The 26,879-nt window shown below is 42.0% G+C and overlaps 2 protein-coding genes across 3 annotated transcripts in view; one reads left to right on the top strand and one right to left on the bottom strand.

The window, feature by feature from the left end:
* LOC119376126 (poly [ADP-ribose] polymerase 2) overlaps positions 1 to 21,883 on the top strand; it is a 49,039-nt gene extending 27,156 nt beyond the window's left edge. For both annotated transcript variants that reach the window (XM_037646071.2, XM_037646064.2), the window contains exons 9-12: positions 618 to 755; positions 5,179 to 5,499; positions 9,594 to 9,715; positions 21,166 to 21,883. In XM_037646071.2, coding sequence (XP_037501999.1) covers positions 618 to 755; positions 5,179 to 5,499; positions 9,594 to 9,715; positions 21,166 to 21,322 — 738 coding nt within the window. In that variant the 3' untranslated portion in view covers positions 21,323 to 21,883. The remainder of the gene's footprint in view (positions 1 to 617; positions 756 to 5,178; positions 5,500 to 9,593; positions 9,716 to 21,165) is intronic.
* A 3,201-nt stretch (positions 21,884 to 25,084) lies between these two features.
* LOC119376110 (protein C10) lies at positions 25,085 to 26,642 on the bottom strand. The gene is made up of 3 exons (XM_037646063.2): positions 26,479 to 26,642; positions 26,209 to 26,385; positions 25,085 to 25,861 (listed from the first exon to the last, which is right to left on the bottom strand). Exons 1-3 carry the CDS (start codon positions 26,528 to 26,530, stop codon positions 25,734 to 25,736), a joined length of 357 nt encoding a protein of 118 aa, XP_037501991.1. The 5' UTR covers positions 26,531 to 26,642; the 3' UTR covers positions 25,085 to 25,733.
* Between the last annotated feature and the right edge of the window lie 237 nt (positions 26,643 to 26,879).

The following is a 26,879-nucleotide window of genomic DNA, read 5'->3' as shown; positions in this document are numbered from 1 at the left end:
TGAGTCCATCCTGTTGACTGCACCAGTAAATTTCGTCCAAAATTTGGAAATTTGGAAGGTTCTTTGTAGCGGAGCAATGTCGGACCCGTTGCTTCGGGATGGGAATCGCCGCCGTCTTTGTATAGCACCTCCGAAAGAAGACGCTGTCAAACCTATGGACATTTAAGGCACATAATATGTACAGGAGTATTTACATACCAATGGCTGCAAACGAATGACCCACAGCAGGGCTTAAAACAGTGGTGCCGGTTCCTAGCCAGCAAGATCTGGTAGTCGGCAGAAGATGTCCCGGCTTCCTGCAACAGTCCTTTTATCCCCTCTGGCGCCAAATGATTTCTCGTTGCCTGCGGTAAATGACACTGGCCGAAACCGGGCCGGCAGTTCCATGGAAGAAGCTGGGGAGTACGACCAGGCTCACAATGGCCAGACACAGCTGCAGAGCTCGGAAAAACTGGAAAACGTTCTAGCTCAGGGGGTCACACTTGGTGCGGCCTTACAGCTGGTTTCACTAAAAATTTGCGTTATTTGCTGGAAGCCGATGTGCACGAACTTGGCTTTTAGGTAGGACTTATCCATTCTAATACAAAGGTTGAAGTAATGGCAAATTAATATTTCAGGCCTTGGAGGATGTCCACACAACCTTGGAACTTTATCGGAAGAAGATTGAAATTGAGAGTCAGCATCCTCTTGATCGCCTTTACAGAACACTGGATTGTGGATTGACTGAACTGGACTGCGCCGACTATGATTACAAGGTATTTTGTGGTGAAAAACTCAGTGCTGCATGAAAAGCACCCGTTTGACTTGCAAGTATTGTTGCTGTAAGATATAAGACAACAATGCATAGAAGTTCCATTCCAGGTTATTATTATTGATTCTTCTGGTTGAAGAGTCTTTTATACACATTTCTCGTATGCTCAGCATTGTTGAGAAAGCATATCATCAGAGAATGTTTCGCTCAGCTGTTTTGCATCCACTAATGTAACCAAACCAAACAACATTTCAAATGCAAACGGTGGGGGCCGTCTTGGCAAAAATTTCATACACTAATTGAGGGTACCTGTGGATCGTACAGGAAGCAGCAACAGTGATACATTCAAAGGACAAAATTTTGATACTGTACATTACTGTATATTTTGAAATGGTGGCAGTATTATACAATGCACAATGTAAACAAATTTAGTTATGGCAGTTATGAACATCCTTTAATGCACATTCGACACATTGTCGAAAACAATTAGGCAGTCATAAAAATGCAGTCCTGTTATAAGGGTCCTTCACTCATTCAACAAGACAAAGAAAATTTTTTATGTGTGACTTGAATTTACTAAGTGGAAGGCTAAAGTTGAATGATTAATTAGTTTAGGTAATTGATTGGCAAGGACAGGCCTTCCATAATTTGTGTGTGTTTGTGGTCTTGGTATCCACTTGTTTTGCAGGGCATAACATTATGATGTTGTGTATGCTGTATGCAGCAGGTTACATTGTGTGTGCATAGGAGGAGTCTGCAGTCTTGCATGACAAAGGACGGAGTTTGCACCATTGATGATAGAGGTGACCCTATTCAATAACAGACCTGGTGTCAAGTTTTGGAAAGCGTGTTAGCAAACATTGAAGCTGCTAGGCTTAGCATTGCGCAGTGCACAACAGCACGGAACGAGCATACACCAAACACCAGCTACACATGTGCGAATCAAAGTGGATGTCTGGATCCTATCCCTTAAAATTAGTGTGCGCAGCACTAACATACTGCACCTAAAGTCCTTCCCAGCTCTTTATATCCTGTTGCTCTGGTGATACAAGAGATATTTAACGATTATGGCCATCGATGTGGAGGAAGTTGCAGCCGTGTCCACCAGGGCAAATCACCACAAGATGTAAGATGTTTCAGAGATGTCTATTAAGCAACAAGTGAAAACTAGGGATGGGCAGATAGTAAACTTGAGGTTTGATGCGAATATAATCTGTATGAATAATTTCGAATTGAATAGTTTGAATAGAATATATCACATATTACAAAGAAAAATGAGCATTTTTTGTCATGACCCAACAAACTGTCACAATATTTCTAAGAATTAGAATAGGCTTGTGCGAATGTCACTTTTTGGTCCGATGTTAAGTGGAAGAAACTTCAAATAGTAGCTAGATTTGAATTGTAGTAGGGTGCAACTTATAAGCCATAAAATGTTACATTTTTAAATTTGCTATACTTAGTGCATGTAAGCCAATGCTGCGATAGCTGTGCCACTTGCACCAAACTGCGCCTAGAGGTGAAACCTGCTAGATCATGCTACATCTTTGCAAAACCATTTAGTACAACTGGTCCAGCTTAGAGACAAATATTTGCGTTTGAATGTTTGCTTGGTAACTACTCTATACGGTTATGGTGCTCCAAAGCAAGGTTTTAGCTGATCCAGAAGCTGCGCCAAAGTGGCTTCGGTCGATCGCATCACTGATAAGCCTGTATAACGCACTTATAAACTTCAGTAAAATTAATCGAATTGCAGGTAATATGTGGAGCCGCCCATTTTTTTTTTTTAAGCTGTGCGTGGGAGCGTTGACCGCAGAGTCGATAAGCGCGCCGTATAGCAGAGCACAGCGGCGAAATGAACGAGAATATGCGCGTGCGTGCGATGAGCAGCCCTGTGCAGCTGTCTTCTGCTAGGCCATTCCAGGAACCAGACACCATCCCCGCTCCTTTTGAGCACCGTTATCGTCATCCTTTTCTCTTTTCTCAACGTTGCCATCAAGTTATAAAGAAATGGTCATGTGGTTGCGTGTGAGATGGATGGGATCTGATATAGACCCGCTGATTATACGTGCCTATCAGCATTGATTGTTTTTCTTTTTCCTGTGGTTCACGCAGCACTTTCCTGAGGCAACAGATATATCTGCCACAGCAAGCCGAAAACAGGACAAAAAAGCAAGGACAAAACAGCAGGCGGTGTTGGATCCGTTTCGTATAACAGCCTGGCAGACGAAAGCCGCACCAGACTGTTCACTGCGCACATGCACGTGTTCTCGTTCATTTCATCGCTGCGCTCCGTTATATGGCGCTGCTTGACGTGCAGTCGACGCTCGTGCGTTCGGGTTGTAAAAAAAATGGGTGGCTGTTCATTTAACCTTAAAGTGTGGCTTCACAACAGGTCCCCCTGGATAAATGGTTTCACGCATAGCAGCCGCATGCTGCAGCGAAACCACCTTTACAGGGGGCCACATATCAATATACGTGTATTCGTTGGTTTCGAATGCTTCGAAATTTCATAAAATTGAAATTCGTGTCAAAGCAAATTTGAATACTGCAGTATTCACCCATGCCTAGTAAAAACCTTCTCCCTTGGCTAAGTAACTAATGCTTGCTCTGCTTCAGGAATGAAAAATACATTTTTATGAAAGTAGCGCGAGAAAGATGCAGACAAAAGGCGAAAAAGTGTATGGAGAAGCACTGCACTAACAACTGTGGTTTATTAAAAGTGACAGTACATATACAAAAAAAATAGGTGGCTTCAGAGCATACCGTAGTGTGACATGCAAATTCAATCAAAGTGCAGGAGGCAGCAGCCAAAATTAAAAAACAACCAAAACAAAAACTAAAAAAAAAAACATAGCACTTGAAGCAAAGTCACCGATTTTGTAAGATACACTATATATATTTACTTCAGAGCGATAAAAATGTCTAGCTAATGCACATTCCTTCATGGAAGGTGATGTGGCATGCTTTCACAACATATCTGGTCTCCTTGTAAAATGACAAAACACAAAAGTAGCATCAGAGAACAGCGGGGTGCATTCACATTTATTGCAGTGGGATAGAAAATTGCTGTACGGGGCTTTCGGTCAATGCTGGTGTTCACTCAACCCCTTGTTTACATATATTCCCGTTTGCCATGTACACAGCTCAAAAAGATAAAGGCAGCCTATGTTTCACACCACTTTTACAAGGAAGGAAATTTTTAAAATGATTATCCACCCAACAAGTTGTCACTTCGTTATCAGAGAGGCACTTGTCTACCGCGGAGGAAGTGTGTCCTAGTTTATTCGTGGCTGAAAAGACTCTGTCAATACCATACCTATTTCCCTACCTTCTTGACTTTTTGTGCACTAGCATGAATATAGGACATCACCATCAGTAACGTATGCACCGTGGCTCTTGTCATTGTCTTCTCTCTCTCACACATACTTGCGTACAGTTGTGGACAAGCACATGAAGGCAGATGTGCGAACAGTGTTATTAATGGCACAAAATTACATTTTACACATCAGGTGCAACACTGTGGAGGCTAGCGAGACTTCTTGCAGTGGATGCATTCGCATTAAGAAACAGTTCAACATTTTTACCAGTCAAAATAGACTTTTCTTTTCGCTCTTAGGCTGTGCGTTAAATAAAAGTGTTTTGTGCCTTAGAAATAAACAAACCCTGTTATATGGCTGCTACCATACAGCTGGATCGCTTAACGTCTTGTTGTTTTCCTTTTTTGTTGTTTCATGTGGTCCAGCTGGCTTTGACCAGGTTGTTGTGAATGCAGTTTTGGTTTCTGGTTCTGTATTGGATTGCACCTCCCAAGGATGTTTCGGGCTGATATTCTCAGGAGGGAGGCCATACATTAGAATTAAAAAAATGCTCTAATAACTCATCGTAAGCTGCTGCTGTTGTACTGAAATTTTTTGAGGCAGATCAAAAATAAGAGATTTCAACTGGTGATGACATGTGCCTGATGCTGCTTCCACTGAAACCAATATACTGCAGTAACCATTGAGGTTGGGCACACATAAAATGACTAGTCAAGTTAGATATATTTGTTGAAGGGTAATTTCAGGATCGAAATAACAAATTTTTACTCTCATGAAAGTGTATGGGCCAGGACCTTGGCCAAGATAGAATTAACTGGAGTTTGATTAATGGAAGTCTACTGTTGTACATCTCCCAATAGTGGGTGTATTCTCTGAGATCAGAGTTTCTGCATGCATTTATTTATTATTACTGTTTTTTTTCTCTGTATTGGCAGTGAGTGCTACTGCGGTATTCACCCATAAAGCAAAACAAAGCATTAGCTTGCTACAGTAAATAATATTTTAGCTAGTTTTAATCTTATACTCTTGGGTTGAAGTCAAATCGTAAATTGTATACAGGTGACGATAACAAGTGAAGCTTATTTTGTTTTTTGCTGTGTTTTCCAGATCATTCAAATGTCTATTGAAAAAACACATGGATCAACTCATGTTGGTTACTGTCTGGAGGTGCAGAATGTGTTTCGAATAGAGAAGACATCCTACAATGGGAGCTTTGTTTCTGTTGGAAACCACAGAATGCTGTGGCATGGCTCACGGATCTCAAACTTTGCGGGCATTCTGAGCAGCGGACTGTGCATTGCACCCCCAGCTGTACCCGTGAATGGCTACATGTTTGGCAAAGGTGTCTACTTTGCTGACTGTGTGAGCAAGAGTGCAAACTATTGTTTCCGGAAGCTAAAGGAAGAAGGGCTGCTGCTGCTTTGTGAGGTGAACTACCTTACAGCTCTAAATAGCAAAAATATTGTTTGGCAAAGCATCAGTTCTCTTTACTACAGCCATACTTCACTGGGAGCACTAAACAAATTGTGTACTCTTGCATTGCAATCACTTTCTTCAGATAAGGCTTAACAGAAGTGTGGCTCATCGATTTTTTCTACTCGCTTGATAAATTTTGATCATTGCCTGATGTCTGGAATATGTGCATCCAAATTTATTTTCTCTACGGGGGAAAAAAATGCACGCTTTTAATTACTGTACGTTAGGTGACTTAGACTTCAGTTTTAAATTAATCCTGGCTAAATTAGCGGTGAGCACTTGTACATTTGTATGGACCAATACTTTGATGATTTAACCATGCAATTATTATTAATATTATTATTTAAAAATGAAACATGTATGGTTTGAAGAGCTAGCTGACCAGGCGTCTAGGATATCCATTCGGCCCAAATCTGAACCGAAGTAAGTTTTATGAGCTCATCAACTTGGAAATGTTTTCAACTAATGCGATTTCATTTTTTCATCTGAGAGTTTGGAAATTCCATTTTGTGCAAATGTCATTTTCTGGAAGTGGCATTAGATTTCCTGTGTGACGAGCATCTTTCTCTCAATGTAGGCAAAATATTCAAGTTCATTTCTCATTGCCAAAATCAACGGCATGCTGCGCTTCTCATGTTATAAAATTTGTTCTGTTCTACTTTTGCGTGCACATTTCAGAGTTTGAATTTGTAAACACTGGGTAGTTTAAAGTGAAAAATATTTTGGGGTTTTGGGAGGCAAAAGCACAATCTTTTATCAGGCGTGCTATAGTGAAGGGCTTTGGATTAATTTGTACTACCTGGGTTTCTTTAAAGGGTCCTAACCCAAGTTTGTGTATTTCAAGCAAACGGGCATGCATGCTTAGGTAGCTCATTGGCGATTGTGTTTGCAAAGTATGAAATGGCAGCATGGTGTGAAAATGGCTGAAATTTCAAATAGAAGATCGCACTACCTTACTTTGAAGGTGCTGCACTTCGAGTGAGAATGAAATTCACATGCATGAGATGAGGGCTCCTGCAGAATGCACAGTGCTGCCACCATCTGACAATATATGAAACAAGGAAAAAAATTGAGAGGAGGCAAGTTGTGGCATGAATGTTATGTGATTCTTTGGCAATTCTTGCTTCTTGTCATTGAGGAAGGCAGGGAAGGAACTTCACTTGCAGGCACTTGCCGAGGCAAAGGTGGAGAGTGCCTGCATTGGCATTGAGGCTTGTCTCCTGGCAGCATGGTAACAGGGCAGCCTATTTGTATTACTTTGCTCCCTTTTGGTGCCTTAGATGCTCCCTTTTGATGCCTTAGAACTTGGTTAATAATTAAAATTTGCAATGGGGCCTTTTGCTTCCATTGAAATGCGGAACACGTGGTGGTGGACATTGTAGCCAGATGGATACATATTAACAAAGAAAACAGTGGTGCTTTTTGACATTTTTCCTGCCTCTTTCTTTTTTATTTGGTCAATTTCATCTGGCTTGTTTGTGCCGTATTTAATGTAATCATGGACCATCAAGTTAAGTGTTGTATTTTAAGCAAGAATTGGCAGGCGAAGACAAACGAAGACTCAGTTCTTTACCTTAAAGACGCCCTGAACCACTTTTTCAAGTAATCCTCGAATGACCTCAGTATGGGGGTTTGTTGCCTCATGAATCGATTGCCACAAAAAATTTCTGGAATCCATCAAGGACAAGCGGAGTTACAGGGAATTGTCACACGCTTTAACAGCTTTCTCTCTTCTGCCATCCTGACGAGCGTGCTGGAAGCTACGCATCGAGGGGTGGCTCAGCGGAAAGAAGTTACATCAGCACATGTGATGAAATACGGTCGCTCTCTCCTGTTGTGATTCCTGTAGGCACTAGTGTGGCTACTGTGTAATGCTAGCCGACTATGGAGCCTGATGCTGGCACATGATGGCACCCGGTGGCAAGAAGTCCATCTGATCCAAATGCCGCTCTTGATTTATGTCGGCCCTTGGCCAAAAGCGCGCTGTCTGTTGTTTGATGTCAAACAGCAGGCGCTGGCACAGGCCTCTGTATGAAAAGAGGGTGCCTGAGAAAATGGCAACTTCGCACTGCACTTGTAAGATCTCCTTGCCACGCACAACTGCAAGATTTGGCTGAGCTGTTCATAGCAGTGCTTGCTTTTCGCAGGATGTGTTTTTTCACCAAGCATTGTCCATGACCCCTTCAAAGCACTGGAATGCCCTATGAAAGAAAAAAGGGGAATTTTTTCTGAGGGGCTCGTTTAGATGTTGGACGCAACCAAATGGATAGAACAGACAGTTGGGCCAGGAAAAGCATAGAGGACGTTAATTGTCTTTAACTGTATAGAACTAGTTGTGACATAAATTGAAGTGAATTGAAGCACACAAAAATCACCCTTTTCGTCGGTGGGATCTGAACCCACAACTTCTGAATCAAACGTTATGGTTTTATGCTTTCTATGCTTTCCCTGGCCTAATTGTCTGTCCTATTTATTTTGTTGTGTAATGCCCAATGTATCATATAGTATGCTACATTGTTATACCTCTACACTCGCACTTTGCATCGTAAATGTAAGCGTAACCTGTAAAGCAGCCCTGTTGATAAGCTGGGGAGAGTATTTATTTACAGATAATTCTGCAAACTAATTTCTTGCAATTAATTAATTAATGCAATAATTAAATTGCAACTCGCATAGCATTTCACTGTTTCTTTTGTAAAAGTGCACTTTCCATGGCGAGAATCAAAAGTGAACAAGATGTTTCAATTGTTCTTCAAGCAGAACTCTGGGCATTGCAGCATTAAATAAAGGTGCCCTGCAACACGTTTTGAACATAGAAAACACTGTCAATTTGTTGTCAATGCTCCTGTGATTATATGAGCCAAATACAATTGCACTGCACATAGCAGGGAAATTTACAATTTTGTGTCAAATGCAGCCAAAAATAGCTTGCTGTCCTCTCAGCAAGCTACGCTGCAGGTGATATTGACTATGCAACATTTGGGATTAGTATCGTGAAAACGTCCTCAGTAATAATACTCCTATTGTTTGTTTCAAGTTCAATTAATAAAAATTTGTTTGTAGCTTCAAAAACACCGAAAAAGCATCTCATGTTTACACTTGCGGTCTCAATCGTTGGTCATCTCCGAAGAAGGACACTGAAGAGAAAAATGATTTGTCTCGTATTGAAAATTACTCTTTCACGATACCCAAAACACTACGTTTGCTGTGATAGGACTCTTGGTAAGTGAGAAAACGCACAAAAGAAAATGTGGGTGGTGACGACCCTCTGAAGTTTCCGTACCAGTCGCCGTAACTGAATCTTTGATGGCGTGTGCAAGGGCCTGTATAGTTCCTAATCGGTAAAAATGAAGTAGATTGTCTTCTGCAGGAGCCAGAGACTTAACATACCAAGTTTCAGGAAATTTCGTTGAGTCAATATGGCCAAAATACAAAAATTTGCTTTGAAATCCATGACATCACAATCGGAGGTTTTGGCGGGAAATTTAAAAGCGAAACTTTTGAAACTGATTTTTTTTTCATCTATTAAGGAATCTATGGAGGTGAAATTAATGACACGGGAGTTTCCTTGGTGTAATTTATCAATCTAAACTGATTTATTGTGTCACTTTAGTGTCCCTTTAAGGCTTCGTTTTCTTGTACATTCATTTGAGGCAGCACCTTGTGTACTACACGTGTGCTCTTTTAAACGCTAAGTGCTTGATTTGGTCACTTGTCTCCCACTGAGCCTACTATGACAATATATACCAGCACGTCATCTCCAAAACAACCAGTACACTTGCCAGTGCTTGCTAGTTTTCTTCTATGTGCCTTGCAAGCCAGATGTCTTGTCAGACATAACTTTATTCCTGTAAATAAACCCATCCCATCTGTAACAGTAGTACCAAAGACAACCGTGAATATCTGTTTCTCATTCTTCTTATGTTTAAAAAACACTTGTCATAGTATGCATGTGTAAGTGTGCATGTGTTATGTGTTGCATTCATTCCTCTGTTATGTCACAATTTATGATGTTCTACATTGTCTGTTTTTTTCTAAAAATGCAGGTATCCCTTGGAAAAATCAAGGAAGAAGCACATGCGAAGTCATATGACATATTGCCCAAAGGTATCAACAGTGTAATGGGCGTCGGCCAGTTCACCCCTGAGAGCGTGGGAGATTTTCCTATGTAGGTCACTTGCTTTCTTTTTGCTTCTACCATACTCAGTTTTATTTAACTTTTGAAAGGCTTAGTGGTGGCCTTGTCTATATATGTAGATGCACTGTTGGTTATTAGTAGGGGTGTGCGAATATTCGAAATTTCGAAAATTTTTGAATAGTGTTTGCTATTCGATTCGATTTGCACTGGAATTTTACTATTCGAACTATTCGAACTTCCCAAAAACAAATACAGTCAACGCCCGATTGAAAGTGACCCCTTCAGATTTTCAATATGCTTCACCACATTACACTCTCGTATTGCGGCAAAGCTGCCTTTCAAGCTCCGTTACGGTTGAACTTTGCCAGAAAACAACGCCCGATTGAAAGGGGTCCCTAGATTTTCAGTATGGTTCACCTCATCACACCCCGGTATTGCAGAAAAGCTGCCTTTCAAGCTCCGTTACGGTCGAACTTTGTCAAGAGACGGTCAACGTCCAATTGGAAGTGGTCCCTAGATTTTCAGTATGCTTCACCTCATCACACCCCGGTATTGCGGCAAAGCTGCCTTTCAAGCTCTGCTACGGTCGCAAATGTATTAACTCAGGAAAACGCTGGTTGCAACATGGAGATGAAAGATGTGGCAGAGGTGAGGGCTCAATTAATGCTGTTTTCGACCTTAAATTTGGGCAGGAAGTCCGAAAAATCGGAAGCCAAAGCTTTTTACCATCCAAAATTTCAGTTCTTATATATTGACGTCTACGAGGCAGATTTGGAACTCCGGACTTGAAGGGAGCACGTCCTTGTCCGCCACATCAGTTGGGCTTCCACAGAAGTTGAGAGAGGAGGAGAGGCTGAGGAAATGGCATCTTTGCCTATCACGCGTAAAGTGTTGTCGGCAACACTTTGGTTGCACCAAATCATGTACATAAATACAATTCGGCCTCTACATTGCCTCATTCTTGATAAGACAACTATGAACCACCACCCCACCAATTCTTCATCAACCTAGCGAAAAGAAACACTTTCATGTTGCTATCTCATAAGAATATGCTTAGGAATCCTCTCTTAACATTTTTTTTTTAATTTCGCTTCGAAGTATTCGAAAAATATTCTAGAAATATTCTAAAAATATTCAATTCGATTCGCACTCACACTTCAATATTCGAATTCGCTTCGCACCCAAAATTTTGCTATTCGCACAACTCTAGTTATGTATTAGTTTACATGTGTGTGCATGTAGGAGTCAGTTAAAACGTTCTGCGCTGCTGTTCTGTAAAATTACCACTAATGCTATACTGGATTAAACACTATAGCTGGATTTGCACTAGCATGATTACATTTTTATTGTTCAAAAAGCATTGTAAATGACATACTATCTTTTAAGTTTCAGGAGAACTGGAACAGTATACCCAGCAACAATATTTTACCTTATCAGTAAGCTATTTAAGCAGGAAAAGTAAGAACAACAGAATTCTAACAAATTGGCCAGTATGTCTGTTGTACTGTATGTTGACATGGATACTATCCCACGAAACACGAAACCTCTATGAAACGTTTTATAGAGGTTTATAGAGGTTTTAAACGTTAAAGACGTTTTATAGAGGTTTTGTGTTTCATGGGTATGGTAAACCAAGATCAGAAAATTAAGAGGAGAGAAGCTATAATTAAGTGCAATGTAATAGTATATAGGAAATGTAACATTGCTACTAAGTAAAAAGAAAACAGGTTACATTGTTGGCATACTTCTTTTTTTTTATCAAAAATTTTAATATTCCAAATCATTATGTGTTGACAGTAATGCAGAATGCACAAGGCTATAAAATAGCCGTGGGAAGTAAAGAAAGCCTTGGAGGGAATACAAAGAGGCAAAGCAGCCAGTGAGGATCAGGTAAAAGCAGATCTGTTGAAAGATGGTAGATAGATTGTTCTAGAAAAACTGGCTGCCCTGTACATGAAATGTCTTTTGACTGTTCGCATACCGGAATCTTGGAAGAATACTAACATCACCTTAGTCCTTGAGAAAGGGGACTTCAAGGACTTGAAAAGTTACAGGTTGATCATCTTACTGTCCGTTGCCTACAAGCTGTTTAGAAAAGTAATTGCTAATAGAATTAGAGCCACCTTAGAATTTATTCAACCAAAGGACCAAGCAGGATTTTGCATAGCCTGCTCAACAATAGACTGTATTCACGCTATCACTCCGGTGATAGAGAAATGCACAGAATATAACCAACCTCTGTATACAGTAAAAGCTCGTTAATTCGACACCCGTTAATTCGGAAATTCGGATAATTCGGACGGCTGTATTGGTCCCGGCCAAAGTGCATGCTAATCTATGGGACCATACCTTCGTTAATTCGTCAGAATTGGGCTACGCACCGCTTAATTCGGACAAATGCTGATGGCTGCCGCTACACAAAAGTGTTATAGTAAAGCAGCGCTGGCACAACTGGAGCGAAACTGAAACCTGAGTGACATCGCCATCGTCATCAACTAGTGGGCGCGATCGCAGCGTCACCGAACGTCGGCGTCTTCTTTCTTCGCTGCACTGCGCGACTGCGCCAGTGTTGCCATTTTAGCGATTTTGTCGCTAGATTTAGCGACTTTGTACCCTATTTGGCGGCCGACTTTACTAATTTATCGACCAGCGACTTTTTAGCGGAATGTTTTGAGGTTTTGGTGCAAATTTAGCGTCTTGAGCTTTTTAAAATAATTTTGGCATTTCGAAGTGGCAAACTTTTACCGCCCTAAACTAATAATAAAAGAAACCTGTTTTTCACTAAATACACCAGAGGGCATCACATGCTGATGGGCTACATGTAGGGTGGCTAGATGCAAATTGGGCTACTTTTTTTTTCGAGTTGGCGGGATTTTTCATCTTTTGCTATTTGGCTATATTTGGGCTATTGCCTGCCTTCACTTCCAACACTCGTATTGCATTGTCTTTTCTCCCCCTTGGTAGCTTAGTCGTTGTTTAGCTTTAAGATCTTCGTGTCTATGCATCAGCAGAAATTTTGCACCCCTTCTTTCTGTCAAGAAAAGCAAGGCGTGCCTTACTCCTAAACAAATGAGAAAGAAAAAAAGCAGGTGGTGCTGGGGTCGTACAGTTGGCGCTAAGTCGCTCTGCAAGCTGAGCGTGTCCCTCTCGGAAAGGATGAAGGGGGAACGGAATGTGCCGGCTTGTGTGTCAGTGTCGCTGAGCCGTGCCCCCCAACAAGAAGCAGAGAATAACGACTTCCTTTTTATTTCACTCCGGAGTTACGAGGCGGCGGGTTGAAGGTGGTGGGGGGGGGGGGGGGAGCAAAGAAAGGAAGCGGGAGTCCTTTTGTCGATGCATCGGGACAGCCCACAGCTTGCTCCTCGCTGGGGAGGCCCGGGAGGGAACAAGAGGGCCTTTTCACGTGTGCATGAGTGTCGAATCCCAGCTTTGTGGAGAACGAAAAATGAGGACCTTGTTTACCGGAAACTGACTATGGCATTGTGACCCCAGTTAAAAGAAAACAAATAAATCAACCAACACTACCAACAACATTAAGATACGAATAGTGCATTCTCAAGCAAGCGGCATGCGCGTGTTATTGTGTGCATATGGGCGGCTCACTACAAAAGACCGCCTTCCCGTAGGCAGCGAGGCCTTTTGTATCTTTCGACCAGCTATCGCCGATGCTGCAGAAGGACGACAATAGGAAAGGCCGTGCAAGCTGTTGCGGGATAGCATAGGCGGGTAAATTTAAGTGCCACTTTCCTAACCGACAGCATTCACACAACTTTTCTGTTCTTTCTCTTGCGCTTGCTTAGAATTGTTTGCACAGCCACCCGCAGAGGATGGAAGCGAGACTATTTCAACGTGCAGGTCGAAAACTGATACAACGTTTAAGTGCCTCCATATGCACACTACCTGTGCTTGTAATTATACGACCCTCCTGTCCGCACCGTACACAGCTCACCTTTCTTTCCGAAAGCGTGCATACCTTAGAGGCATGCACACGTGTTGAAAGATTTGTGTAGACGAGACGGTTATTTCTCTCGCCCTTATAAGTGTCTCAACATGTGTGGCCACCCGAAGAGGGTGGAAGCGAGGCCATTTCGACGTGGGGGTCGAAACCCGTAACAACATTTAAGTGCCTCCATATGCACACTACCTGTGCTTGTAATTAAACGACCCTTCATGGCTGCACCGTACACAGCTCAACTTTCTTTCCGAAAGCGTGCATACCTTAGAGGCATGTACACATGTTGAAAGATTTGTGTAGACGAGACTGTTATTTCTCTCGCCCTTATAAGTGTCTGAACTTGTGTGGTTACCCGAAGAGGGTGGAAGCGAGGCCATTTCGACGTGTGGGTCGAAAGCCGAAACAACATTTAAGTGCCTCCATATGCACACTACCTGTGCTTGTAATTAAACGACCCTTCATGGCTGCACCGTACACAGCTCACCTTTCTTTCCGAAAGCGTGCATACCTTAGAGGCATGCACACATGTTGAAAGATTTGTGTAGACGAGACGGTTATTTCTCTCGCCCTTATAAGTGTCTGAACTTGTGTAGCCACCCGAAGAGGGTGGAAGCGAGGCCATTTCGACGTGTGGGTCGAAAGCCGAAACAACATTTAAGTGCCTCCATATGCACACTACCTGTGCTTGTAATTAAACGACCCTTCATGGCTGCACCGTACACAGCTCACCTTTCTTTCCGAAAGCGTGCATACCTTAGAGGCATGCACACATGTTGAAAGATTTGTGTAGACGAGACGGTTATTTCTCTCGCCCTTATAAGTGTCTCAACGTGTGTGGCCACCCGAAGAGGGTGGAAGCGAGGCCATTTCGACGTGTGGGTCGAAACCCGTAACAACATTTAAGTGCCTCCATATGCACACTACCTGTGCTTGTAATTAAACGACCCTTCATGGCTGCACCGTACACAGCTCACCTTTCTTTCCGAAAGCGTGCATACCTTAGAGGCATGCACACATGTTGAAAGATTTGTGTAGACGAGACGGTTATTTCTCTCGCCCTTATAAGTGTCTCAACATGTGTGGCCACCCGAAGAGGGTGGAAGCGAGGCCATTTCGACGTGTGGGTCGAAACCCATAACAACGTTTAAGTGCCTCCATATGCACACTACCTGTGCTTGTAATTAAACGACCCTTCATGGCTGCACCGTACACAGCTCACCTTTCTTTCCGAAAGCATGCATACCTTAGAGGCATGCACACATGTTGAAAGATTTGTGTAGACGAGACGGTTATTTCTCTCGCCCTTATAAGTGTCTCAACATGTGTGGCCACCCGAAGAGGGTGGAAGCGAGGCCATTTCGACGTGTGGGTCGAAAGCCGAAACAACATTTAAGTGCCTCCATATGCACACTACCTGTGCTTGTAATTAAACGACCCTTCATGTCTGCACCGTACACAGCTCACCTTTCTTTCCAAAAGCGTGCATACCTTAGAGGCATGTACACATGTTGAAAGATTTGTGTAGACGAGACGGTTATTTCTCTCACCCTTATAAGTGTCTGAACATGTGTGGCCACCCGAAGAGGGTGGAAGTGAGGCCATTTCGACGCGTGGGTCCTCTTCGTCAAACGTGGCTGAAGGTAGAGTAGCATTTTTCGTTGCGGAACATTGCAGCATTGCCACTGCCGATCATTTGTCCGGTGTGATCAAAAAGTCATTCTCGGACAGCCATACAGCAAGGAACTACTGCATGAAACGGACTAAGTGCGCTTCGTTGTTAAAGAATGTGCTGTACCCCCATTTCAAGGATGACCTTTCTGCGGACATTGGACGCAGCAAGTTCAGCATCATCATCGATGAGTTGACTGACGTGAGTGTGAGCAAACTTTTGTCTATCGCCATCATATACTACAGCACAGCGAAAGCGAAAATCGTGACAAGCTTCCTTTCCCCATGTGTCCTTGACGCACGCGGTGCCGGCGGTATAGTTGAAGGCATCAAGCACACTTTAAAGGAGTTCAAGGTTGACTTGAAAAACATGGTTGGCATTGGAACAGAACAGAATGCAAGTGTTATGACGGGAGTGAATAATGGGGTGCATCAGAAGTTAAAAGCAGAAGTGCTGAATCTGATTCTTGTACGCTGCGTCTGTCACTCCTTACAGTTGGCCATTTCCGCCGATGTGGCAGACTGCCTCCCTCGAAGCCTTGAGTACCTTGTCAGTGAAACATACAACTGGTTTGCAAGGTCAGCTTCACGGCAGCTTGCCTACAAGAGGCTGTATAACTCGCTAAACAACGGAGAAGACCCACTGAAGATTGTACAGGCATGCTCTACACGCTGGCTCTCAATTGAACCGGCTGTCGCAAGAATTGTTGACTAGTGGCTGGAGCTGAAAACTCACTTTGAAATTGCGAGATCAAGCGACAGGTGTTACAACGCTGAAATGCTACATGCAATGTATGCTGATGACGCCAGCTTGGCATACCTACTTTTCTTGAAGCCTGTTCTTGCTGAAGTTCAGCAGTGAACAAGTCGTTTGAAGCAAAGGATGCTGACCAGACGAAGCTGCTGCAGGATCATATATCATATTATCATATACCTTGATATCATATACCTCTTGAAAGTAGACGCATATTCAGGGATAACAGCTGTACTCAACAATTTGGATAACAGCTGTACTCAACAAGCCGTAGTTTCTACTCGCTTCATGCGGTGCCCTCCTAATCCCACCACTCGCTTTCCAAAATACATAAAAGTCCCCGTCTCTGAGGAAAAGCCAAGAATTTGTGAGGGAAAGTTCGCCTTGTCCAATGTTCAATGTAACCGTAGATTTTCCTCTGAATTGACGTTAAAGTAATGCCGTGTTCAAAAATAGTTCGATGTATTGGATGATTTGATTTACCCAAGTTCGATATAGTCGGGTTTGACTGTCATATGATGTTTGAGATAGTACAGTTGTGGTACATCATGTGCCTCCTCACATGAAGGTACGAGAAAACAATACGATAAGACTACAACTGTTGATTGAGATCGGAAGTACTGAGATGAAGTTCTGAAGTGAGAGACATGTACGTATACTTTTTATTTATTGAATTCGAAACAAACAATAAAAATATTACCGAAGATGTTATTGTGGTCATGAAATCAGGCAATGACCATGTCCTTCCCTTTGTCTACATAGTCACTCTCTTCAACTATAAGAGGAGTGCGAGTGATTTCTAGCTGTCTTTGTAACGAACTTGCGAATTCCCCCCTGCTGTGTGCAGCGCAATAATATTTGACTCATGCTCACAGAAACCTCTACTGCTGATTGGCAGCGTTTTACAGAATGCCATGTGCTATGTGATAATTCTGACTCCAGTTGTAAGACAAAGTGCTAATTTGGCCACGAAGTTTAACAAGAATAGCAATAGTTTTTCAATTTTGATATGTCGCCAGCACCTCATCAAAACTGAAACAACCGACCCAATCATTTTAGCAGCTGCTGACTGTGCCTGAGCCACAGGACAAGTGAAGGCAAGCCATTAACTCGTAAAAGCTGCATTTGCTCGATTTGTCATGAGGGTTTCGTTCTGCATGTCTTGGATTTGTCAATACCCTTGGGCAACTTCTTCAGTCTGTTTTACGTGGCGTGAACACTACGCTTGATGTCCGCACTAATGAAAGCAACAAGGGAAGTTGCATACAATGACTGTTGCAAAGAAATGTGTGGTCATGTGGCAATGACAGCATGATTGACGGGTCACAGTTCTGTATTGATGCCTTTTGCTCTATTCAGTGCCATTCTTATCATCCACCCTTCACAACCAACTGATCCCGTTGATAATTTAGGATAGCAGGATAACAAGACATGGGGAGTGCTAAAGAAGACAGAATGATTTGTAGAAGTGAGGTCTGTTCAAAATGATTCCTGTGCAAAATTGCTGCGGTTGTTGCACAAGGGCAGCAGTTTCTTGATGAACTTCCACTCGATAATTTTCTGTCGTTCAAAAGGAATGGCATGCATTTACATAAATAGGCTGCATAAAAAAAATTTGTCGTGATTTAGTTTCACCTTGGTCCTAGTTCCTAGTTCCCAAATAGTGTAGACAGAATGAAGCCTCTGTGCAATATTTTACGTATTAAATACAGGTGGAAACATTGCGAAAAGCTAGCTAAAAGTAGCCATTTTTTATACCAAACTGAAGAAAGTGCTGCCATTTCCGCTCACTGGAAGTGATCCATAAAGCGCATGACCTTTAAAGGGGTACTGACACCAATTTTTGAAGCTGTGTTTACTCTGTCATACAGATCTCCGGTATATACAGACCACTCTGAGCAAGTGTGAAGCTCAGTAAATGCTGATGTTTTATGTTAATATAAAATCACTTTTGGCATGGCACACTTACTGACATTGACACTAGCATGATGTCAGGCTACAGTTTCAATTTTGGTGACTTTACGCACCAATATGGCTAGTTGTGATGACCCCAGGTACCAAAACATACAGTATGGTTGCTGATGCATTGCCAAAAACATTGAAAATGGCCGCTTATGCGTTACCAATGAAGCCATGCAGCAGAACGTCCATGGAAATGTCACAATGTCTTGCATGAGCACGTGACGGGAAGTTCATACCCTGTCGTGACGTCAGGGTACAGTAGGAACCGAAACTAGCTTTTGAAAACGTGTTGTAATTAATTTTTCAGGGTGCACTCATACTTACCATTTCATCCTTGGATCTCCTTGGATTGCTCGTGACGCATTGCAGTTAAAAAGGCGATTAAAATGTCTGAAGGCGAAAAGAGGTAATGCAAGAGATTTCGACGCTTTGCTTACTAAAATTTCAGAGCTCTCTTCCAAGCTAAAAACCTAAGTTTCTTCAGACAAGCAGCACTATTTTGGTGAGAAACTTCCAAAAATTTATTTCAACATCTCCTGAAAAGTTCTGGAGGCTGATTTCTCTTAGTAAACAAATTAATGATGATGCTTTCGTGATAAATGGTGTTTCGAGTTCTGATAACGCAGTAATAGCAGATGCTTTTAACTTGCACTTTAGATCTGTGTTTACACATGACAATGGTTCGTTGTCATACTTTTACGCTTCATATCCCCCTATTGTCTGACATTACTATTAATGAGAATGGAGTACTTAACAATGTTCTTAACCTTGATGTTAAGAAATCACCTGGTCCTGATGGTTTGCCAAATGAGTGGTTAAAGCGATATGTGCCATGGGTCCTAAATATCTGCATGTACTGTTTTATGAATACCTAACTAACTGAAGGTGAGTTACCGATCGACTGGAGAACGGCAGCAGTGAAACCTATTTTCAAAAATGGTAATAAGCAGCACATCTTGAACTATCGTTCTCTCTCTCTGATTTCAACATCAAGCAAACTTCTCGAGCATATAATACATAAGCACGTTACTGAGTTCCTTTAAAAAATAAGATACTATCATGTAATCAGCATGGCTTCAGAAAAGGGTTTTCTGCATGCAATCAATTAGTAACTAGTGCGCACCATTTTGCTAAGGCAATAAGTTCAGGTAAACAAGTTGATGCAATTTTCATGGACTTCGCAAAAGCTCTTGGCAAGGTCTCCCACGAGAAGCTACTCCACAAACTTGATGTCACTCTGGGTAATGCCAAAATTGTTACTTGGCTTTCTACGTGTCTTTCAAACCGACAACAATACGTTTCATTCAAAAACCATTCCTCTCGAAGGCTTCCCGTTGACTCTGGCATTCCACAGGGTTCTATACTCGGACCGCTTTTGTTTCTTCTCTTTATTAACGATATTGTTCACGATATTCCCATGCAAATTAAACTGTATGTGGATGATCGCGAGATGTATTCATAAACAGATAGCATCAGTAAGCAGCTACATCTAAATGAAGCCTTTGCAAGAATTGTAAAATGGTGTAGCGATTGGCAGATGGCTATCAACTTTGACAAAACAGTTTTTATGAAAATTTACCGCAAGCGTAGCGGTCTGCACTTCCAGTACTCGGCGCGTAATGTCTTGCTCTCAGAGGTTGAGCACATAAAATATCTTGGTATTTGGATTTCTAACGATTTTAGATCCTGATTTATTCAGACATTTAATTGTGAACAGTGCTTTGCATACATGTGTCTTCATATAAGCCCAATTTCTTCTTGTGTCAAATGGACTCTGTGCAAGCTTTGTATTTCATATCACTTCAGAATTATGAAAATATTCTATATTCACAGTCTATCAAAGCCTGTTGTGTATCCAGCTGATCTCACCTTTTGTAGTCCGTTTTGCACTGCATGTGTGACATCAAAGGCGTTAAACTGAAAAGGGCAGCATCCTCATGAGCTGAAGTTGATTGTGTTTTCAAACAAAACAGAGCCATCGTGATGTTCAGTACAGAGTAGTGTTCGTGTGTTCTCCAGCAAAATAAGTGGTTAGGAGAAGAGTAAGATCACTCACTCACCTTTAACCTGGTAGTGGCTATGTGTATTCTACTGCAAACGCAGTAAATGGGGTTCTACTGCACTTTCAATTGAGTGTGGAGCCAAGGTTTTTTCAGGACTATGGTAGCAATGTGGGTTTGTTGGTGTGTCATACTTTTTAGGGGGTTGAGGGCAAAAAAGCACAAGGACAAAAGAAGGAATGTACACACAGGTACAAAAAGAGGGCATGACTTTAATTAAGATGGTAATTAGTGATAAGCACACAAATGCTTAATTATGATGAATAATAATACATTCATTTACACCCCAGTGAGTGCTTTAAGAATCACAGTAACAGCTGGGAAGAAGGACTTCGAGTTTGCCATGTGCTGTGTGAAGGTGCTACGTGCACAAATTTAACCATTAAATTCTGGATTTTTCCGCTCTGAGGAGAATCGACCCTGTTCATAATCTGCAAGCGCGCTTCCCTGCACTGCATATTTGCCCAACTAATGGCGGCACCTGTCATGCTTCAAGTTGAGATGAGGTCCTAGTTACATGTGCTGGGGCTTGTATATTATGTGTGTTTATGCCAAAAGAGCAGAGTCTACATTTTCCACGTCACAGTGCAAGCAAACTGCTTGAACACGCTGTTTGCAGTACTAGCCGCCATTAGTTGGGCAAACTGAGTAGCAGGAGAGCTAGCTTTACATTTATGAAAAGGGCCTATTATACACTAAATACAGGATATAAATAAGATGGAGGCTTTCCAGTAAGACTGACGACAAGGAACTTGTGTGAGCTGTGAATGTGCTAGTAAAGAAAGAAAATGTGCATCTAACTATTTTGCAAAGCTATTACAGATTTTATTCTTTAATCATTGTAAAAGTGAACACTGAGGTTTTACTTGCTGGTATGACAGTCGAACAAGTGTGCCATAGTAGGCAGCTGTGGACCAATTTTGACCACTTGGGGTTTTTTTACATGCTTCTAAATCTAAACAGATGGGCAATTTCGCACTTCATCCCCACCGAAATACAGCTACCATGGCCGAGAATCTAGAGCTTCCCATTTTTCTGTGAGAATGAACATTAAGTGTATGCTATTGCTTTGTCTTTGCAGGTCGAATGGTGTCAAGATGGCATGTGGGAAGCTGGTGAAGAGACCACGTTCAAATTTGACCCTTTTGTACAATGAATACATTGTGTATAACACTAACCAGGTGAAGATGGCGTATCTTGTCAAGGTGAAATTTTTAGGACATGGTGCCAGAAAGTGAAAATTTTACAGCACGCTTATTTTCATGCTGTTTAACTGTGATAAACCAGTATACATTGGACTTTCCATGCGTGGCTGAAGGATGAAGCATATAATACTGTAAATTAGATGCTTTATCATGTGGGACACTTGTTTAGTGTGCCGCTCACTGGCCCCTGCGACCACTCAAAATTTTCTGACCACTGTTGACACATAAAACACCGTTCTACGAAGACAGTACAAACTGCCTGTGTCCACTGCTTACCGTAGTATTTATGATAATTTTGTTGCTGTGTTCAATTGTGTTGCATGTTGATCAAGCTGGTCATAAGCATTTTTATCGATGACTCCTAGTGCATGAGGCCTGAAAGTAAGTATTGCTCAAAATTTCATATGTTCACCCTGAAGTGTCACCAGTTGTTATTCCACATTGTTTCAGTGCCAGTCTATGAATAAAGAATGTTCTTTGCAATGTCTGAACTAAACAAGGCCTTGTGTGGTGGTGCAGTCTGCTGTGAAAATCTGGAGACTGACTTCCAATGCATATTAGTCTATATTTCTATCAGTGGTTGGCAATCAGCAGAATGTTCTCGTATGAAACAAAAACAATCATATACTGGTGGCCTTACCACTGAACTCAGTTGATTGCACAATTTCTTATGTTTGCATCTTTCCTAAATAACTGTTTGGTTTCTAGTAACCAGGAATGTAAAATGAGTAGGTAATTTCTGAAACTAAACAAAACAATGCTAGAAGCAGGTCATATTGCATACAACTGATTCGCCGACAAACTTCAAGAGATCATAAACGTGTGTTTGTGTTGCAGAAGTTTGGCTTGCTTTTGGCAAGTTATCTTTTCGTCCACTTTACTTTCTTCACATTTATATTCTAATTACTACAAATAACACTCCCTATACTTTCCTTGGCATTATTGTCTGTTAGCTCTCATTAATATTGTGCCTAACAAAGAAAAACGAGCCCTTAAAAGTCACCTTCTTTCCTCATTCATAGCGAGGGTCTCATTCTGGCAGACTTGATGCCTTCAGGTAATATGCGAGGTATTATTGGTCAGCTGCCAGCTCGTAAAAAGATCACGTGCTACGTGACGCCAGCAGGCAGAAAAAGAGTGTTCCACACTCGCCGTTATGGCTGCGATCGGCGCTAACACTCCTAGGGTTTAAATGCACATCTATACCCCATAAAGTGGACAAGAGGATGACCGCCGCTGTAGCTCAGTGGTAGAGCATCGGATGCGTTATTCGAAGGTCGCAGGTTCGGTCTCTGCCGGCGGCAAGTTATCTTCTCGTCCACTTTACTTCACATTTATATTCTAATTACTACAAATAACACCCCCTATACTTTCCTTGGCATTATTGTCTGTTAGCTCTCATTAATATTGTGTCTAACAAAGAAAAACGAGCCCTTAAAAGTCACCTTCTTTCCTCAAACAGAAAAAGAGTAACCAATTACAATTACTTCATTTTAAAAAATGTTAAATCAGTAATTATTACTGCAAGCAGCAAAGGCAAATTTCTTTTAATAAAGTGCATAAATATCCTATATATTGTGTGTGCTCAGGACAGCCTAGCTCCCCACTACCTGCTTTAATTCGTGCTGTCGGGGCTGGGGGAGCTATGCAAATTTTAAATTTCACAGGATGCAAGGTAGTCCGGAGTCTCGCACACTTTTGCGACTTATGGCTTGATGTTGCTGTCATAACTTCTCGGTATAAATGAAGACTTCTTGCAAAAAATAGGCATAACTTCTGTGCATAACACATGATGAAGTACTGGTAGTGAATATCCCAAAACGAATATTTTAAGTCATATAAGCCATGTCCACTAAGTCCTCGGAGCCTGCACATGACATTTCAGACAGACATCTCAGAATCTGGACAACGATGTTTCTTTCCATTTTACTGTTTCAAAGAGTTGGTTCCATCCTCTGTACTGATATAGAAGAAAACCAAGAAAGTGATGCCTTGTTGCTGTTTACAAGGCACAACTACCAAGACCATCAAAGATGTTATAGTTTGTTCCAGTAGACATCCTTCGGTAATTTTTGGTAGTGCAATGAACGGGACTTGGAAGCTGTTCTTGTAGCTGAAAAATAACATTTCACACAGCAAAATGTGCGCATGGCATATGGGCATGACTTGAATGAATAGTAAAGCCAAACAAGAAAAAGATTGGTACCATGGGCGAATTTTGTTCTGGGAAGCATTCAATATGCAGATGTTTCGTCATTCTTTGTGATGGGAAGCCTATTGTGTTCTTGGATCTTCCTTAATTGTGCCAAAAGAAAGAAAATGTAATATTACAACACAAAAAAAAATTTGTTAGTGTGCTTGTCATGAAACAGCGTAGAGATCCAGATAGAGGTTGTGGACAAAAGAGGTAATGTTTGCACCATCTCAGCTCTAGCTAAGGCAGAAGACAAAGCTGCCAAGAACGTTTCTTGTCTTGGCCTTTAATCGTCCAAATATTAACATGCACGAAGCTATTCCAGGTCTCTTGCCTCTCCCTCGCTCTTTTTTTAAGCAGAGACAAGCAGAAACAATGACCTAGGAATATGAAGGCCCTAGAGACAGATTTGCCTGTGAAATGTTCATCAAGTGAAAGATTTGGTGTGCAAGGCACCACTGTATATGAAGAAAGAAGAAATACAGTAAATTTGTTAAATTATTTAAGGTAGTTATATAAGGTCTAAGAACATGTTAAAGCCTAGGCTGCTGCGTTATGTGCAAAGCATCCTCAGTGACCAATATTTTTGGTTGTTACAGCAAGTCCTTCGAGCACTATAATGTATACGATAGAACAGTAGACTTACTAGCAGGAAAGCTCATGCCCCAATCCTGTAGGAAACCATTTACTTCATTAAGACCATCCCTCCAGAATATGGCGAGACCTGAAGCGTTTGCCTAAACTCCCATATGTGAAGTCTGTCTGAATAGTGGACAGCAAAGGTTTGTTGAAAAGCTACAAGTAACACGACTGGTAGGGAAGAAGGAATATTTAGGAGGATGCATGCTAGATAAAACCATTTCTCTCACCTTCAAAGGCTCTCAATGAAGCTTCAAGAGTCATGCTTGCTGTGAACATTGGTACTTCATAATTTACCTTGTATAAAAGATGTAAATAAATAAAAGTGGTTGCTCTAGGATAAGCATTTGCTGTGTGGTCCCTTCAAGGACATTACAACACCACGAGATTGTGTAGAGTTGCTTGCACCTATAGATCCAGCATGCCGTCTACACAAAGTTTTTTCCACAGGCTAGACGCAAGGCCTCATAAACTCAATAAATCAGGAAATCAGCATTGTGGATTACAACTGCATCTAGCCTTCAATAGGCAGTCATACAAAGCTGGGCATAACACATCAGATATTTAAGAATTACTAGTATTTGCTCTGCCTACAAATACATGTGTTGTCTCTGTCCCTGTTAGGCACAGTGATGTTCTAGGCTCTTATGTATGTAGATTTTGTCTGTAAAAAAATTCGGTCCTCACTGTTGCAGAAAGACCACGGGGCAGGCACGTAGGCAAGGGGGGGGCCCCCCCCCCCGAAATTCGTCCAGCCTTTTATGTTCCCGGGCAATTTTTTTTTCTTTTTGCCATGAAAAGACTTTCTTTCGAATAATTAGGCCTTGCCCCCCCCCCCCGAAAAAAAATCCTGGCTACGTGCCTGCCACGGGGACAGATATCCTCTTAAAAGTGGACGAGCCACATAGGTGCAGCATGTGCAGCCTGCTTTCCTACCATCCAGAGAATACTTATACTGGCACTTTGTCGCTCTTTAACAAATGTTTTATTCCACATTTAATGGCACACCACATAACAAAACAAAAATTTGTCACAAAATAGACAACAGATAAGCTACATCAACAACATGGTGATTATGTATCATTTACAGTACTTTCAAATGAAGTGACATTTAGTGAATGAAAAGATGAGGTCTTTTGAACAGATCACAGGTTGGCAGACACAGCACAGGAATCTCGAAACTCATCTAGCTGCGCACGTAGTGCATGGCTCCTTGTAAGCTGCAATGTGCAGTGTTAGGAAGCTGGGTTTATAGGAGAGTTCACGGATCTAGGATAATGCAGGCACGATCAGGGCATGTGTTTGCGAGTATCATTTCTGGCAGATGACTGATGAACACTGCCCATGTTTCCTTTTCTTTTCAAAATAAATAAACAGGTTAAAACTGAACTTTCACACAACTGAAACGGATCAAACTGAACTTTCAAACTTCTCTGAACTGAATCTGAATATTTGCACTGTTTCTCCTCGCAGTCCATTATCGTGCGTTGCGCCATGCGGCCGATGCCAGCGATCGGTGGCGTAGCAACGTCAGTCAATGCGGAAGGACTGGATATAATGAAAATGAAACGGATCGTTCGAAAGTACAACTTCCGCTGAGCAAGTACATTCTCAGTTGTCTGGTAACGACGGCGGTACCATCGGGGGGATGAAATGCGCCCGGAGCTCTGCATTCAGCCGTGCAATTTCAGGGTGCTCCCTTTCCATCTGCTTGATAATTTGGGCGAACTGCAACACACCTAATTAAAAGAAGAAAAAAAAAAGGTAACCGACATTGTGACACTCGCCGCAGAGAAAGTTGCTTTACATTCAAATAACAGCTTTTCGGTAAGATGCTCCTTTCTAGTAGTTAACGTCAAGGCGAGCTCGGGGGTTCCGAGCCCCTCCACAACTATTTATGGGGTGGCCCGCCTCCCTTGCCCGGTGATCACCAATACATGCACATACACATATACAAGCAGCCCATGTGGGCTGCTTTTATATGCTTGTATTTGTACGACTAGTGGATGATCGAGCCATTATAACCGATACTGACTATTTCGTGCTACCTACGCACTGGCGACTAGTACTGTTTTGGTTGCTGTACCTTCTCCGTCGCGTGTGAAGCCGTAGCTTTCGATGACAGTCATTTCTATTTGCGTTAAAAGTGGAAAAACAATCTGCATGTGCTTGAGCATGTCGTTCCCAGCGAGATCCTTTGCGTCTTGAAGCCTTGCGAAGTTCTCAGGTTGGTCAAACGCAGCTAGAATGTCTTCCAGGGCACCTGAATTGCATTGAAGGAGCAAAAAAACAGAAAATGACTAGTTCGTGCATATTTTCAACAGGTGAACGTTAAAACTTGGCTTCGACAAGTTACCTTTTGCTTTCTCAGAGTCAAAGTTTTCCTTGAACGCAAGGGTCGCCGACATTTTCGCAAGCACCCACAGAGCACGAAGTTCCGCGGAGCGCCAACGAGCCGGGACCGAGAAGCGCCGGGGCCGGGCCAAGACCGCATGGAACACTGAAAAGGCGTCTGACCAAGTGAAATAGGAGTACACAAAAAGGTACAAGCTGTTGAAGCTTACTATTTGTCCTGCCATCTGTCCGTAGAATATAAAACTATTATTAACGTTAGAAATGCTTAGAAATGTCATGTTAAAATTTTTGTTCGCCACTCGTCACGAGTAGGTAGTCATTTATACGTTCATTTGCATACGTATGTATGTATATGTTCGTTTTAATGAAGTGCGGCACAAAATATCGCTCAGTTTCGACGCA

Source organism: Rhipicephalus sanguineus, chromosome 1, assembly GCF_013339695.2.
Source record: "Rhipicephalus sanguineus isolate Rsan-2018 chromosome 1, BIME_Rsan_1.4, whole genome shotgun sequence".
Classification (NCBI taxonomy): domain Eukaryota; kingdom Metazoa; phylum Arthropoda; class Arachnida; order Ixodida; family Ixodidae; genus Rhipicephalus; species Rhipicephalus sanguineus.
Note: the sequence above shows the minus strand (reverse complement) of the source record. Positions and strands in the feature narration are given on the sequence as shown.